The 13205-nt window shown below is 36.4% G+C and overlaps 1 protein-coding gene across 1 annotated transcript in view; it reads right to left on the bottom strand.

The window, feature by feature from the left end:
• Positions 1 to 13205, bottom strand: part of EPHA6 (EPH receptor A6) — a gene marked incomplete at its 5' end in the record, with an annotated part of 137629 nt that overhangs the window by 103587 nt on the left and 20837 nt on the right. The window contains one exon of the mRNA XM_010080284.1: positions 5929 to 6114. Coding sequence (XP_010078586.1) covers positions 5929 to 6114 — 186 coding nt within the window. The remainder of the gene's footprint in view (positions 1 to 5928; positions 6115 to 13205) is intronic.

Below are 13205 nucleotides of genomic sequence, written 5' to 3'. Positions count from 1 at the left end.
TTCAGTGATGTGTTGTGATATTTATCTATGAAACAGGATACAAATGCAAATAAAGGCAGTGAGCCGCATATAAATTTACAGCTCCCCTTACTGAACAATTTATAACACAACTGAAATTCTGCTGTTTATCATTATGTGCATAGCTCCAATATGCTTTATCAGACAAATTCAGCTTTATGCCTAATGACATGTAAATCCCACTGGTTAATATGAGACACGTATAGCCTCACCATTCCTCTGTGTCACAGTGGATTGTCCACAAGCAGAATGGAAGATATTCAGGGATGAATAATGTCTTCACACCCTGCTGTGAATCGGTGTTGCATAAGGCAGGTGCAAGTGCCTGCCAGTGCAAGGGGTGGGCTCAAGGGGAGGGTCAGAAGCCATTTTGGCCTCCAACAAGTACATCTCTGCCTGGAGATGCCAGCGATGTCTCAGTGATGTATTGAGCTTAATGAGAGAAGTAAATGTCAAGATTTGAAATTGGTTACGCTATAGGTTATAAACAATACGATAATGCTTACATGGAATTTATTAACTTCGCATGTTTTCTCTTGCCCTTAAAGGTTTTACTTTTCAGAAATCGATGACAAATACCGTAGTGTGGGTCACTTTTTTTCTGGTGTACAATCATAACCACATTTTGTAAGCTATCATGATGTAGCCTACTTCAAATAATCTCAATTTAACTCTTAAAAGGTCAACATTTAAACTTTGTACAACCACATTTCTTGGAGGTACAATTTCACCATTCATGACCAAGTAAGAATGTTACAAACTGCCACAAATTTTTCCCAGTCCTTTTGCATAACAGCCAAGTACACAATGCTGCGTATAATAAACACATGCACTACAAAATATGTCATCTTTCAGAATGAATTCTGAACTACATTTAACAGTCTCAACCTGTTAGCAGGTTGGAGAAAAGGGCAAGGGCAACATTAGATTCATTACACTAAGGGCTCAAAGGCCTAGAACACAATTTCTTGTCTGAAAAAAAAAAAATCATTGCTATCTCCTGCATTTCTGATAAATGAGAAATAGGTCAAATATGAAGAGCTGCATCCTGAAAATTGGAGTGAAAGAGGATCATGCTGCTGCTTTGCCTTCCTCATGGACAGGGCAAGGTACACGGACCTCAGGACTCTTGTTACACTGAGCAGGTTACACACAACAATTTAAAAAGAAACTCAATGATTAATACTTTGAATTTAATCTGTCAGATGACTGGTAGAAGATTTCAAAACAGCGATAGCTTTCACAATTTGAAAGTCACTAAAGCAAAACCGTGAGGAGACAATAAGGGAGCTGAAGGTGTCATTCCAAACCCAGACTTGATGTTATGCAGACATGAACTTACACAGAACCAAAAATCTATGTGCTGTCTTCATTCATCCTCCTTCTGTGAAAGGATTAATTTGAAAATTCTTCTGGAGAATAACAATGTGTGTAATGTTGTTAAAGAAAATGAATGTCTTAAAAAGATTCCTCCTGTACATGTGACAAATCGTCCAGCAGTCAAAGTTTGGAAATGGAAGCAATTCCTTAGAAATTAATTTTAACAGTTGAAAGCTATCTGGGGTAAAGTCTGAGGGTGAGGGGAATAAACTAAGATTATGCCTACAATAAAGCCCTTGCATGCACTGATATTTTGTACAGACACAGTATTACTCAGTATTGACAAGGCTCTGCTTTAAACTATTGTGTAAGATGCCATCAAGCTAAACTAACGGCATATTCCGGTTTGGCCAGTGTAACACCAATTATTTCCTCAGGTACAGTTACAATATCTGGCTACCATTTTTTCATATTTCTTGTAGAAATAGCTATGTTGGCAGGTGTTTGCTGTAAGCATAGCTTCAATTTACTTTACAGACTTTTCATGGAAAGTCTGCAGCACAGACTTCAACATGATGTAGAAGGGGAAGACACATCTTACTTCTCTATAGCCCAGATCTCTATGTTGGTCACATATGTTTGCGCTGGAGAAAGAAGTTTTATTTTTCTTATAGCTGCTGATGAAATAGCAGCAGCTTGGACAATGACATACAACTCAGCTGAGCATGCCCTGACACACCCAAGAAGAGGTCCCAAATCTATCACTGTGCTAACATGACTTGAAAAGGAAACATGGATGTTTTTTATAAAGTGCCTAAGCATCTCTCATAAATTTGCATAAAGGCAATAAGGAGCCTTTTATAGCAAATCATGCAAGAAATGGTGTTGTTAAAACTAACCAAACAGGAATAAAGTTCCCCTTGTGACTTCTGATTAGCAATGTAAGTGAACGATCGGATCCAGATTCTGCGCTATGGTGTATTTGCCTTGGCCTAGCAATTGCCCTTGAAATGAACTCTCTGCTAACAGAAAGCTTGTGCCACAGCAACTGTTCTGCCTACTGCTCTCTGTGATTAGGGATCGCAGTTAGGACAAATGAGAAATGAAGCAATGAGAAAAGGGAACTTAAACTCTGCTTCAGACCTACTTTTGAGCAGGCTTAGTTTAGCATTTTTTCATCCTATACAGTACATACTCCATAGCAATTCTGAAAACAGTATCATTTAAAAGTTAACATCTGCTTAGCTGGTAGCACCAGATAAAAGCTCTCATTTGTAATAAACAGGCGAATTTGTTATTGCTGCAGTCAATAGCTATTGACTTGGTAGCGCACTTCTGCTTATTACAATCAAATCCTTTTTCTTTTTTCGTTCAATAGTCAATGACACTGTAATGGAAGCTACTGCTTACAAACTGGTGCAATATATATCAGCAACTGCTAGAAGTTAATGACTAATGGTTATAAAGAGGAAAGCATGTGCTAAGAACTGCATCACACGTCTATTAATCAAAGTTACTGCATCCAATGTGCCTTTATAGGTTAGTGGAACTGTACTGCACATCAGATAAATAGTTTCTGCTGATATTAATCTAAGTTTTAACACAAAATGCCTTTTAATCATGCTATCATTACATAAATAATTTGGCTAGGACAAGGTCACAGAATCACAGAATCACAGAATGTTAGAGATTGGAAGGGACCTCGAAAGATCATCTAGTCCAATCCCCCTGCCGGAGCAGGACACCTAGATCAGATCACACAGGAACGCATCCAGGCGGGCTTTGAATGTCTCCAGAGAAGGAGACTCCACAACCTCTCTGGGCAGCCTGTTCCAGTGCTCTGTCACCCTCACTGTGAAGAAGTTTTTCCTCATATTCAAGTGGAACCTCCTATGTTCCAGCTTGAACCCATTGCCCCTTGTCCTATCACTAGATGTCACAGAGAAGAGCCTGGCTCCATCCTCCTGACACTCACCCTTCACGTATTTATAAACATTAATTAGGTCACCCCTCAGTCTCCTCTTTTCCAGGCTAAAGAGACCCAGCTCCCTCAGCCTTTCCTCATAAGGGAGATGCTCCATTCCCTTCATCATCTTTGTGGCTCTGTGCTGGACTCTCTCTAGCAGTTCTCTGTCCCTCTTGAACTGGGAGGCCCAGAACTGGACACAATATTCCAGATGCGGTCTCACCAGGGCAGAGTAGAGGGGGAGGAGAACCTCTCTTGACCTACTGACCACCCCCCTTCTGATACACCCCAGGATGCCACTGGCCTTCTTGGCCATGAGGGCACAGTGCTGGCTCATGGTCATCCTGCTGTCCAGGTCTGTCTGACTTTTACAGCACACCTTTTAGTTACAGGAAATTTCTGTCCCATGTTGGCTTGTTCATAGATTTTGGATTAGTGAAGTACAAGGCAATTGTTCTGCTCCCAGCTGAAGCCATGTTATTCTCTAAATACCACAGATGGGGCAGTATAAATGCAAGGCAACATCCTAAAGTCAAACTGGCAAAAGAGAAGTGTAGCAGAGTGCACATGTCCATTGCTCAGCCTGCCTCCTATCTTCTTCCTTGCAGCAGAGCAGTACTGCACAACTTTGTCCTTCACACTCTATACAGCTTGCACTTTCCATGCCTTGGGGTGAAATTTGTTGATCACTCATATATTTTTCTCATTCGATAATTATTCCTGTATTTGTTTTGGTTTTTTTTAAACCTGCCTGACCCCAAAATATTTTATTTCAAACTTTCTCTACTTATTTATATCTATGAGATGCATATTTTATAGGACAGTGTGACTATAACAGTAACACCTACTATTTTTATATTAGCTCTAAGGAAATATTCCAAAAAACAATAACAAAGTTAACTCCTCAGAGAAAAGTAGAACAGCTAATGATGACTTCTTGACTTACAGTTGTCTATAATCACAAGAACAAGAACAAATACTCTAATGTTGGAGCACTGATTTATGTGTTTGTTTTTGTTTTATTAATGCAATATTCATTTATCTCTAGACTGATGACGGGACATTACAGAAATAAAACTTATAAATGTGCCAAAGATTAAACAATCATGCCATTGCCAAGTACGTTATACTGTACTCTGGGTGCACCATCTAATTGGTTTAAAGAATGTTTGCAAATCACAGCCATTAGCCTTTTCAGAAATGAGACGTACACTAGTAGATCCACTACATGGTTCCTAGTCATACCTGTGATACTGGTTCATAAATTGCCCATGTTGCAATTGGAAGACTGGTGGAATTTAATTGCTGTTATACTGCTCATCATGAAGCAAGGAGCTAAATTAAATTAAGTTCCTATACATTTACATCTCTTGGCAAAGTTTTCCAATGCTGCTCAGCCAACGTTAACTCGTGATCTTGTTTGTTCTCAGCAGAGCAGTTACTAACAGAAGAGCAATGGAGGACATTAAGCTATATCTTTACAGAAGTCTGCAATATAATGGCATTTGTTAGTCTAGTAACCAAATATTCCTAAGTAATAATGAATTTATCCTTGCAATACTGTGTGGAAAAAAAATATGTGTCCTAATTTAGAACCACAGAGAGGCAGATTTGAACAAGGTCATCCCATAAACCTATTGAAACTCCATTCCAATGACATGAGATCAGGAGGTATACTTTCGTCTTTGTTCTAGCATGTTATGTTTTCCAAACACAGCTTTTGATATTGCAACAAGGTGAAAACAGGAAATATTAATAACATTTATTGTATTTACTGTGATAGTAGGAGGACATCATTGTTTTATACACTCAACACTTGATCTTTAAAAGAAAAATATAAAGTACAGCAAATAAGCAAACAACATGGCTTAGTTGGGGCAACGAGTAATTTTGAGAGGAGTATACCTTATGAGTTTTTTAATTCATTACTGCAAAAAGTTGGCATTAAAGAAATTACATGTATGTTAATAAGACTTTTACTTAACACTTAAAATTTAACTAGATATTTCAGCATTTCAGAAAAGCCCATAACCCTGCTAAAAATGCTACATTTCAGAGGCAAGGTATATCTCTTGACAGCTACAATAGGTGTAAGTAAGACATTTCACAGACTATTCTGGAATTTTAGTGAATCATTTGCAAGTGTACAATTAGTTGAAAAGAATTTACATTTTATTTCTTTAAAATAGGAAACTGATCTCTTCTGGTACCAAAATCAGTAAAACACAACCAAATAAAGAGTGAGTGCCTGTGGGAAAAGAAGACTATAGCTGCTACCTTAGACAATGATTTGACTTAGCTTTCAACTCAGCTACATTTCTGGTTTTCTCTACTGTATTCCACTTGCCTATAAGCAAACTCTACAGTGCTATTTCATGGGAACCTGTGAAGACTTTATTTGAATGAGGAGGATTTTTATTAAAAAATAAAAATAAAACATTTCTAATTAAAAATTTATAAGCTGTGCACTTCCTACTATGGTCTCAATCTCTGCAGTTTCTGCTGTACTTGATAATTTGTGTAAATTCAGAGAAATATTAAATATTGAATGTAGAAGCAATGCTTAATTATGACACTAAATGACATAGAATGGGAAAAAAACCCAACAAAAATTATTAACTTACTTTTTGTAACAACTCCTTCAAGGCGAATTATATTTGGGTGATCAAATTGTCCCATGATACTAGCCTCTCTGAGGAAATCTCTTCTCTGCCTGTCCATATAGCCGCCTTTTAGAGTTTTAATTGCTACAGGTATCTCTCTTTTTCCTGGTGTCTTCAGACGTCCACTGCATACTTCTCCAAACTCACCTTAAATAGACAAAGTATTTGTTAGATCATTCGCAGTGCCTGAAGAACTACAGTACAGTTTGTATTGCTGAACTTAAAGACCTTATTTTTCAAAATAACCTTCAATAGCTGTCTTTAAAGCTGTCTTTTTTAATAGTTCAGAGTCAATTGTAGTTGTCAGTGAAACGAGTGCAATAAACTCACACATCCTGTAGAAGTGGACAGAGAAATCATGGATGGGATAGTCAAGTTCCTGAGTTTCATCACATCCCAGAAAAGCAAAATATTCAGCATTACTTCACAACAAATATTCACCTTTCCTTTGTGGCACTCTGCGAGGTCATGGGGACATGTACTTTCACTACAACAGCCAAACTATCTGCCCTCCCCAATCTGGTTCATCTTGCTTTACTGACACTTTGAGACTGATATCAATATATTTGCGATATAACAGAGCATGCTATGAAGAAACACTGTAATGACACCTAGATTTTAATTCGAATGATGGCAAAATATCTGTCTAAAATATCTACTTATAACAATATCTATCTATAGAGGTGTCATGTACTAAGGTGGAGTCACCATCCCTGGAGGTGTTCAAGAAACGTGTAGATGTGGTGCTTAGGGACATGGTTTAGTGAGTTAGGTGGTGTTGGGTTGGACTTGATGATCCTTGAGGTCTTTTCCAACCTTAATGATTCTATGATTCTATGATTCTATGAAATGCCGTGAGGATATCAGAATACCTGATTATCCTCCAAGTGTAGAAAGCATTTAAAATATACATAACACCATTATGGCCATTAAAAGCACTTGCACATGTTTTATTTTAATGGACTTACACACCTACTTGAAATTAATTACATATTTCACTTTTCAGACAGCTAAAGGCCAACAGTTTCAGCAAACCAGGACTGAGTTGCATAACAAGAGGAATCTCAAGGCTTGCTTCACCTAATGTTTTCCTGTGTATGCAAGGGTCTTTGAAGAATGCGTGTCTCCTCGCATTCCCTTATACATTTACTAATTAAGTTTACATGGAAAACACAACTTTCCTTTGATCTTGAAGCCATTCAAAAGTTATTTAAAGCCTCTGTCAAATAGACTCTGGATGCCTGCAGGTCATAATTCAGTAAATGAAAAACAATGTTCACAAAAATATTTCAAAGCACTTCCCAGTGCAGGGTACCTCCAGAGCAAAACTGAATTCTCTATCCCAGTCATTTTGGAATCAGAACTGTTGAAAAACAAAACATGCATCATAAACACATTTAACTAGAGGAAATAATTTGTTACCCCTCCGTTGAGTGCTGTCTGAATTAGTTTTCCTTAAATTTTAAGGACAGAACAAAAGAAAACAAAGTAAGAGAGCTCTATCCTTTAACAGTGTGTCTTCAGATATGAACAGATTTTAGGAGAGGCCTTAAAGGCATAAGCTTCACTTCAGAAAATTATAACTCCCTGATGTTATAGGATTAGAATAGGATATTGTCATACAGCTTTTATTAGGTTCTGTTGCTTCCACTAAAACAAAACAAGGTTTTATTAGACAATAAGATCCAGGAAGAGTGAAGGGATTAAAAAAACAATTTCATAGCTTGTCTTTCACTTCAAAACAGAGACAACATAAAGTGCAAGAGTACAATTAACAGATGCTGAACATAACCTCTGAATAAATTAGCAGCTTCTTAAACAGCTAACAAAAGCCAAGTGTCCTAGGTCTTCTTTCTACCCCAAAAAAACCCCATTTGTTTTATTTCTACTTAGTGCTTAAAAACAAATCAAAGCATGTGCTTTCCTGAAGATGTGTGCATATGTGTGAAAATATATGTCATCAGACTAATGCTCTGGGGATCGTTTGACTAAAGGGGAAGTTGATTAGAGATATTCCTATATGATTTTGCCCCTTTAGCTCTTAGAAGGCTCTCCTTAAAAGTTTGTTTGCCTGACTACTGCCACTGAAAAAGCAGTAGCTAACGTGGACTTGTAAAGTCCTACCATAAAACAAAATCATGAAACCTGGATGTTTTGAATGAGACATGGTATATCAATCTTCTATTCTGTGATACATCCAGCAGTGCTAGAACCTACCTCTAAAACCAGGGTTTTATTGCATCTTACTGTTTTTTTCAAACTTAAATGCTTAAAATGAAAAAAAATTCCATTTTCTTTCTTTTGATGAAACAGTGAAAAGCAAAAATACTAGAGCGTTAATATACAGATTTTAAAAAAGATTTCATGATCAATAAATCTGCAGAACTGCAAAACCTCACTTTTGAGAATAATTTGGAAAGCATACAATAAATAATTTTGCTATTATAAGATTATACAAGAGCACTACAACTTCAGAATTTCAGAAATAATGGCATTCATACCTCAGGGATTACAAAGGGCTGTTCAGCAAGTGTTTTGAAATGAATTAAACTGAAGGAGGCAAGTGAAGGATTTACAATCCCAAGATTTACTATCTGTACAACATCATGTCTTCTCCCTCACCTGTTTCTTTTCCCTTTTTTGGATGCATGATTTGTACAGGTAGAAAGAAATTTCACTCCCCTTGGATACTGGGATTGATAAACTGGTGAAAATAAAAACTAACAGCAATTTTTTTGTGATGGGATGTCAAACAGGCAGTAAGTGATCATCAGCTCACAGAAGAGACAGTTATTACATTTAGAAACCTAAGGCATGTGCAATAACTTCTGGTTTAGACTAGATGGAGATCATTGATATAATTTCAAGCATTGAGCTATTATTATTTACTTTGAGAAAGAGTTTGAAAGGATTAAATCCCAGAGTATTTTTTTCTGCACTTTTGTTCAGATAAAGTATTTTGAATGTTTTTAAAGTCAAAGGGGAATGTATTCAACAAAAGCAATTTCTAAAATCTAACACTCTAAATCTCATTGCTCAAGTCTGAAGATAAATAAGACAAATGTTGACCCTGCAGCAGTAAAGGTTCATGACTGCACGTGTAACAAGTGGAAGCTAAGAGACAGATATCAATGAAGTCCTTGTTCCAGGGAAAAAGCTGGTGATAACTAGAGAAAAAGATAGAGTTCATTGTCTGTTCAGTTCTAATAAAGCACAAATAATCCCCAGTTTAATGATATAAACCCCACATGTTTTACTGTATGTTATACAAAGAGTGAACTGAGCAGTTCAGAAACTTACCCTGTGCAAACCACACAACTCTCTTCTCATTCAATCATAACATATGTGTTATTTAAAATGAAACAGGAATAGTCAGTAACACAAAAGTCTGATATGCAGTCTGCTACTACTACATGGGATCAAAACAAATGTCTTACAACACAGACGGTTGCTGTTGATAGAATTGAAAGGTCACAGCACCAGATACAGCTCAACCCATTTTCCCCAGTTTTAGTCATTAGACCTGTGGGAGAACTGGCAGAAGATTTAGATTATAAAAAGAATATAATGTACTCTCTGTGAAAAGTTGAAGAGTTGGCCTCTTCCTTGAGTTTCAACATTTTAACAAGGAAAATAAGAGAATAGTTGTAAATTTTAAGACAGACTTGACAAAGTACCTCTGGGAATTCCTTCTGTGAAGAGGTGCTGAAGCCTTAAACCAAAGAGCAAGAAGTGATGGGGGAGAAAAAAGTGTCATGAACAGGACAAAACCAAATGATATGATAACATGTCAGTAGGTGCAGCAAACTCAATATGAAGAGTGACTGAAAGGGACCATCTGAAGAAAATCCACAGCAATGAATAGACAGCAAATTGTGGGAACCAGCAAAAAGGCACACAGTGATCTTTGTAATGAACCAATGGGGGATCTCATGGAATATTTAATAGTAGTGACAAAAAAACTCAACCAAGATTTTTGAGTCCAAGAATATACAATATCAAATAAAAATAGTAAAACTTTGTCATAAGTACTGGATAAAATAAAAGGGAATGGACTAATCAATTTCACCATTTAAACAGCAACTATTGCTAGAATGTGAACTTGATCAATACCTGTTTATTTGGTTGATGGTACCATAAGAAACGTAAGCTAAGCACTTACAAATAGGTTCTGTTTTGCCTTTGGTATTGTAATCTGCTTGCTATTATGAATATTTGATCAAACTGCAATTTCAATTTTAGTTGAAAACGGTTTCCCCTACTGCCTTTACCCTCCAGTTTCAACCAAGATACCAGCAGAAGTTATTTGAGGACTAACAATAGAGACCATTGACAGCTGTTAATCTGGATAATCTTTCATTCAATCAAAAGGTCTACAAAACAGTATTTTTTTTTGTCAGATGAACCAGATGTAAGGTAAGAGATGATGGGAAGCCACTCAGGGGAAGTAACCTGACTATATATCCATCTTGAATCTGGATTTATATGCAGATATTGCTACTTCAATGCAGATCTCTCGTGTCATGGAGTAAGTAAAGCATGAATACTTTAGAAAGGACTTTGCAAAGTCTGTATTTTACTTGTTTTATTTGCACCACATCACCAGAATGAAGAAGAGTAATTCAGAGAGTTTGCAGATGTACTGGAACACCAAAAGCATGCCAGAAGGGAAGACTGGGAGAGCTAAGATCAAAGTTTCTATTAACTGGCTCCATGGAATATAGTGGCTACATTAAAAAACATCAGCTCAGTAAATGTCCACTAGGAGGATTTGAAAAGGGATTTTAACAACAGATTGCACTAAATAGTTTTTTCTCAAAGTAATCTTATGAGCTCAGCATCCTTTCTTAAGGAAATTGTTGCTGCTTTCCATTTCCTATTATTACCTGCCTAATGATATGGACTTGCAATAGGAATGTTTATTAATTCTCCAACTAAATGTATAGACATTCTCTTTTTATTTTGGCTATGATATCTTTGACTGTTGCAGGCCAAGTGTCATCTTGATCCTTTTAACTATAAACGGCTGTTTTCCAGTCTGCTGTTACTGCTTGACGTTCTTGCTACTTTTTCAATTTGATCAACTGTTGCCACTTTCTCTGAACCCATTTTTAGTATCTAACGGAAAATCATCATTATGTGGAGCAGTCAGTGGGCAAGCCACAATTCCAAATATTTGCTCTTTTTTTTTTTCACATCACGTAGTACTACCCTTATAGTACTAGCACTTGGCACCAAAGGAGCAGACCAAATTGTCAGTATAACATAGGTAATAAATGATTGCAGAGAAATCCCAATGTCTTGTGGAGCATTCAGAGGTACCTGTACAACTGAGAGTAAGTAGGTAAGTACACTCAGGGGCTCTTAGATTTTGCACTTCTAAACAGAGAGTGAAATACAGGACAAAAATAATAAATAGAAAGTCTTTGTTTTTCAAGTCTAGAGTGTATGTGTATCTGAGGTAAGTGAAGCGGTTAGGAGATTTTAACAGTGCTGTAATCAGAAATGAGATAATCAGCAGCTTTAATTGAATATACTATTCTGATTTGATGGTATCATCCTCAGATAGATTACTCAGCAGCAAATAATATAATGTACATTTCCAATTCACATAATCCAAGACTATAATTACAAAATACTTCAAAAGATAACTTGGATACAGGGTTAGGCAAGCTGAACAAAAAAGCTACAAAAATACTTGCCGTGAGTGTCAAAGCCATCTGCACTGCAACTAGTGAATTGTCAAGAGTTTTTGGACACAACTTTTTTAATTGGAAAACTAAATTGAAAACTGCTTTCAGGAAAAGATCAGTCTCCAATATTTCGTGACCAGAAATTCTAGGAAAAAAAAAAAATTAAATGCTTGCAATGGTCCACTTTGACATTTTCAAAATGAAAACTTTTAGTTCTTGAATGGAAATAATTTTTGTTTTGAAAAATTAAAGTTACAGGAATTAAAAATGAAAATCATTGATCAAAATGAAATGTTCAAACAAAATAAATTTAAGAAGTGCATCTATTAATTCACTTCTTAATAGATTTTAATATTTCATTTTGTAAAATAGTTTATTTTTTTGTTTCACTTAAGTGAGAATTGTAAACATCTTTTCAAAGTACTTATCCTATGACAAGAAATCAATTTTATATCCAGTTGCAAAGTTTAACACAGAATTAGAGAGAAGGCAAAAAGAAAGTTTTAAGACTGCTGTGAATTATAATGATATGTTATGTCCCCTAGCAGCTATCAAAGAACTCTGTCAGGATTTGTACTCTCTGTGCCTCAAGCATGGTATTTAACCTGCATCTTGCCTGCATGGAAATGGGTTTAAATTTCATTGCAACCAGTTTGCAAGCCCTGCTAGGCAAATATCTTTGAAGATGGCAGATTACCCATGTAATTTTAGAAGATAAAAAAATATAAAATAAAATATGTCAAAGCGGGCAAAAATTCTCTCTCGTGTACAACAAAAGGGAGAGAAGCTGAGTAAAGAATTTTCATAAATGTATTAAGTTGAGAATAAGGACACAATTTTCATCTGAAACAAAATCAATAAACTCAATCCTCGTCTGTTGTATTCGACTCCTTTGAAATCAGCAATTATACCAGAGCTGAATGTAGTTCAGTATGCTTTATAATCTAAGACATCAATATCTATAGTATGTCTAAAGAAACCAAAGAAATAAGAGAAATCAGGTAGAATGTTTTCTGCAGAAGTCGGCTGTCTGGGGGCTCTCTCAAGCTCATAGTTCCAATGGTGTGCAGTGCCAGATACATATTATCTAGCTTAAGCAACCAGGTTAAAGTACTCTAGCAATACGGCCTGCAGCATGAAACAGATTTTTCTCTTTCAGGTCAGTACTTTCTCTCCCCTGTTTGTTAACAGACCAGGTTTTATTTCTGTTATATTATTTGCATGACATTTTCTAGTGCATAAAACACTTTTTGGCAACACTGGAGACATCTCCATTGCTATCAGTGTACTAAGGTATCATTAAATGAGGGATCTCAACTGAAAAATACCTCTCCTTTCTTGAGTAAGGTGTATGAAACAAAGATAAAAGAGAAGGATCACTGTGCATTGTATCTTCTGACAGTACTTTTCCTGACAATACGTGCTAGTGCGAGTTCTTTGGTGGGGTCACTATGAGCAAATTTAAATATTTTTTTTTCACTGACCCCCTTCCACAAGAGGTAACTCTAATTTTTGCAGTCTGTTGTAGTGTGAATGATTTTGTTT

Source organism: Pterocles gutturalis, unplaced genomic scaffold, assembly GCF_000699245.1.
Source record: "Pterocles gutturalis isolate BGI_N339 unplaced genomic scaffold, ASM69924v1 scaffold4049, whole genome shotgun sequence".
NCBI lineage: Eukaryota > Metazoa > Chordata > Aves > Pterocliformes > Pteroclidae > Pterocles > Pterocles gutturalis.
This window is presented reverse-complemented; position numbering and strand designations above follow the sequence as displayed.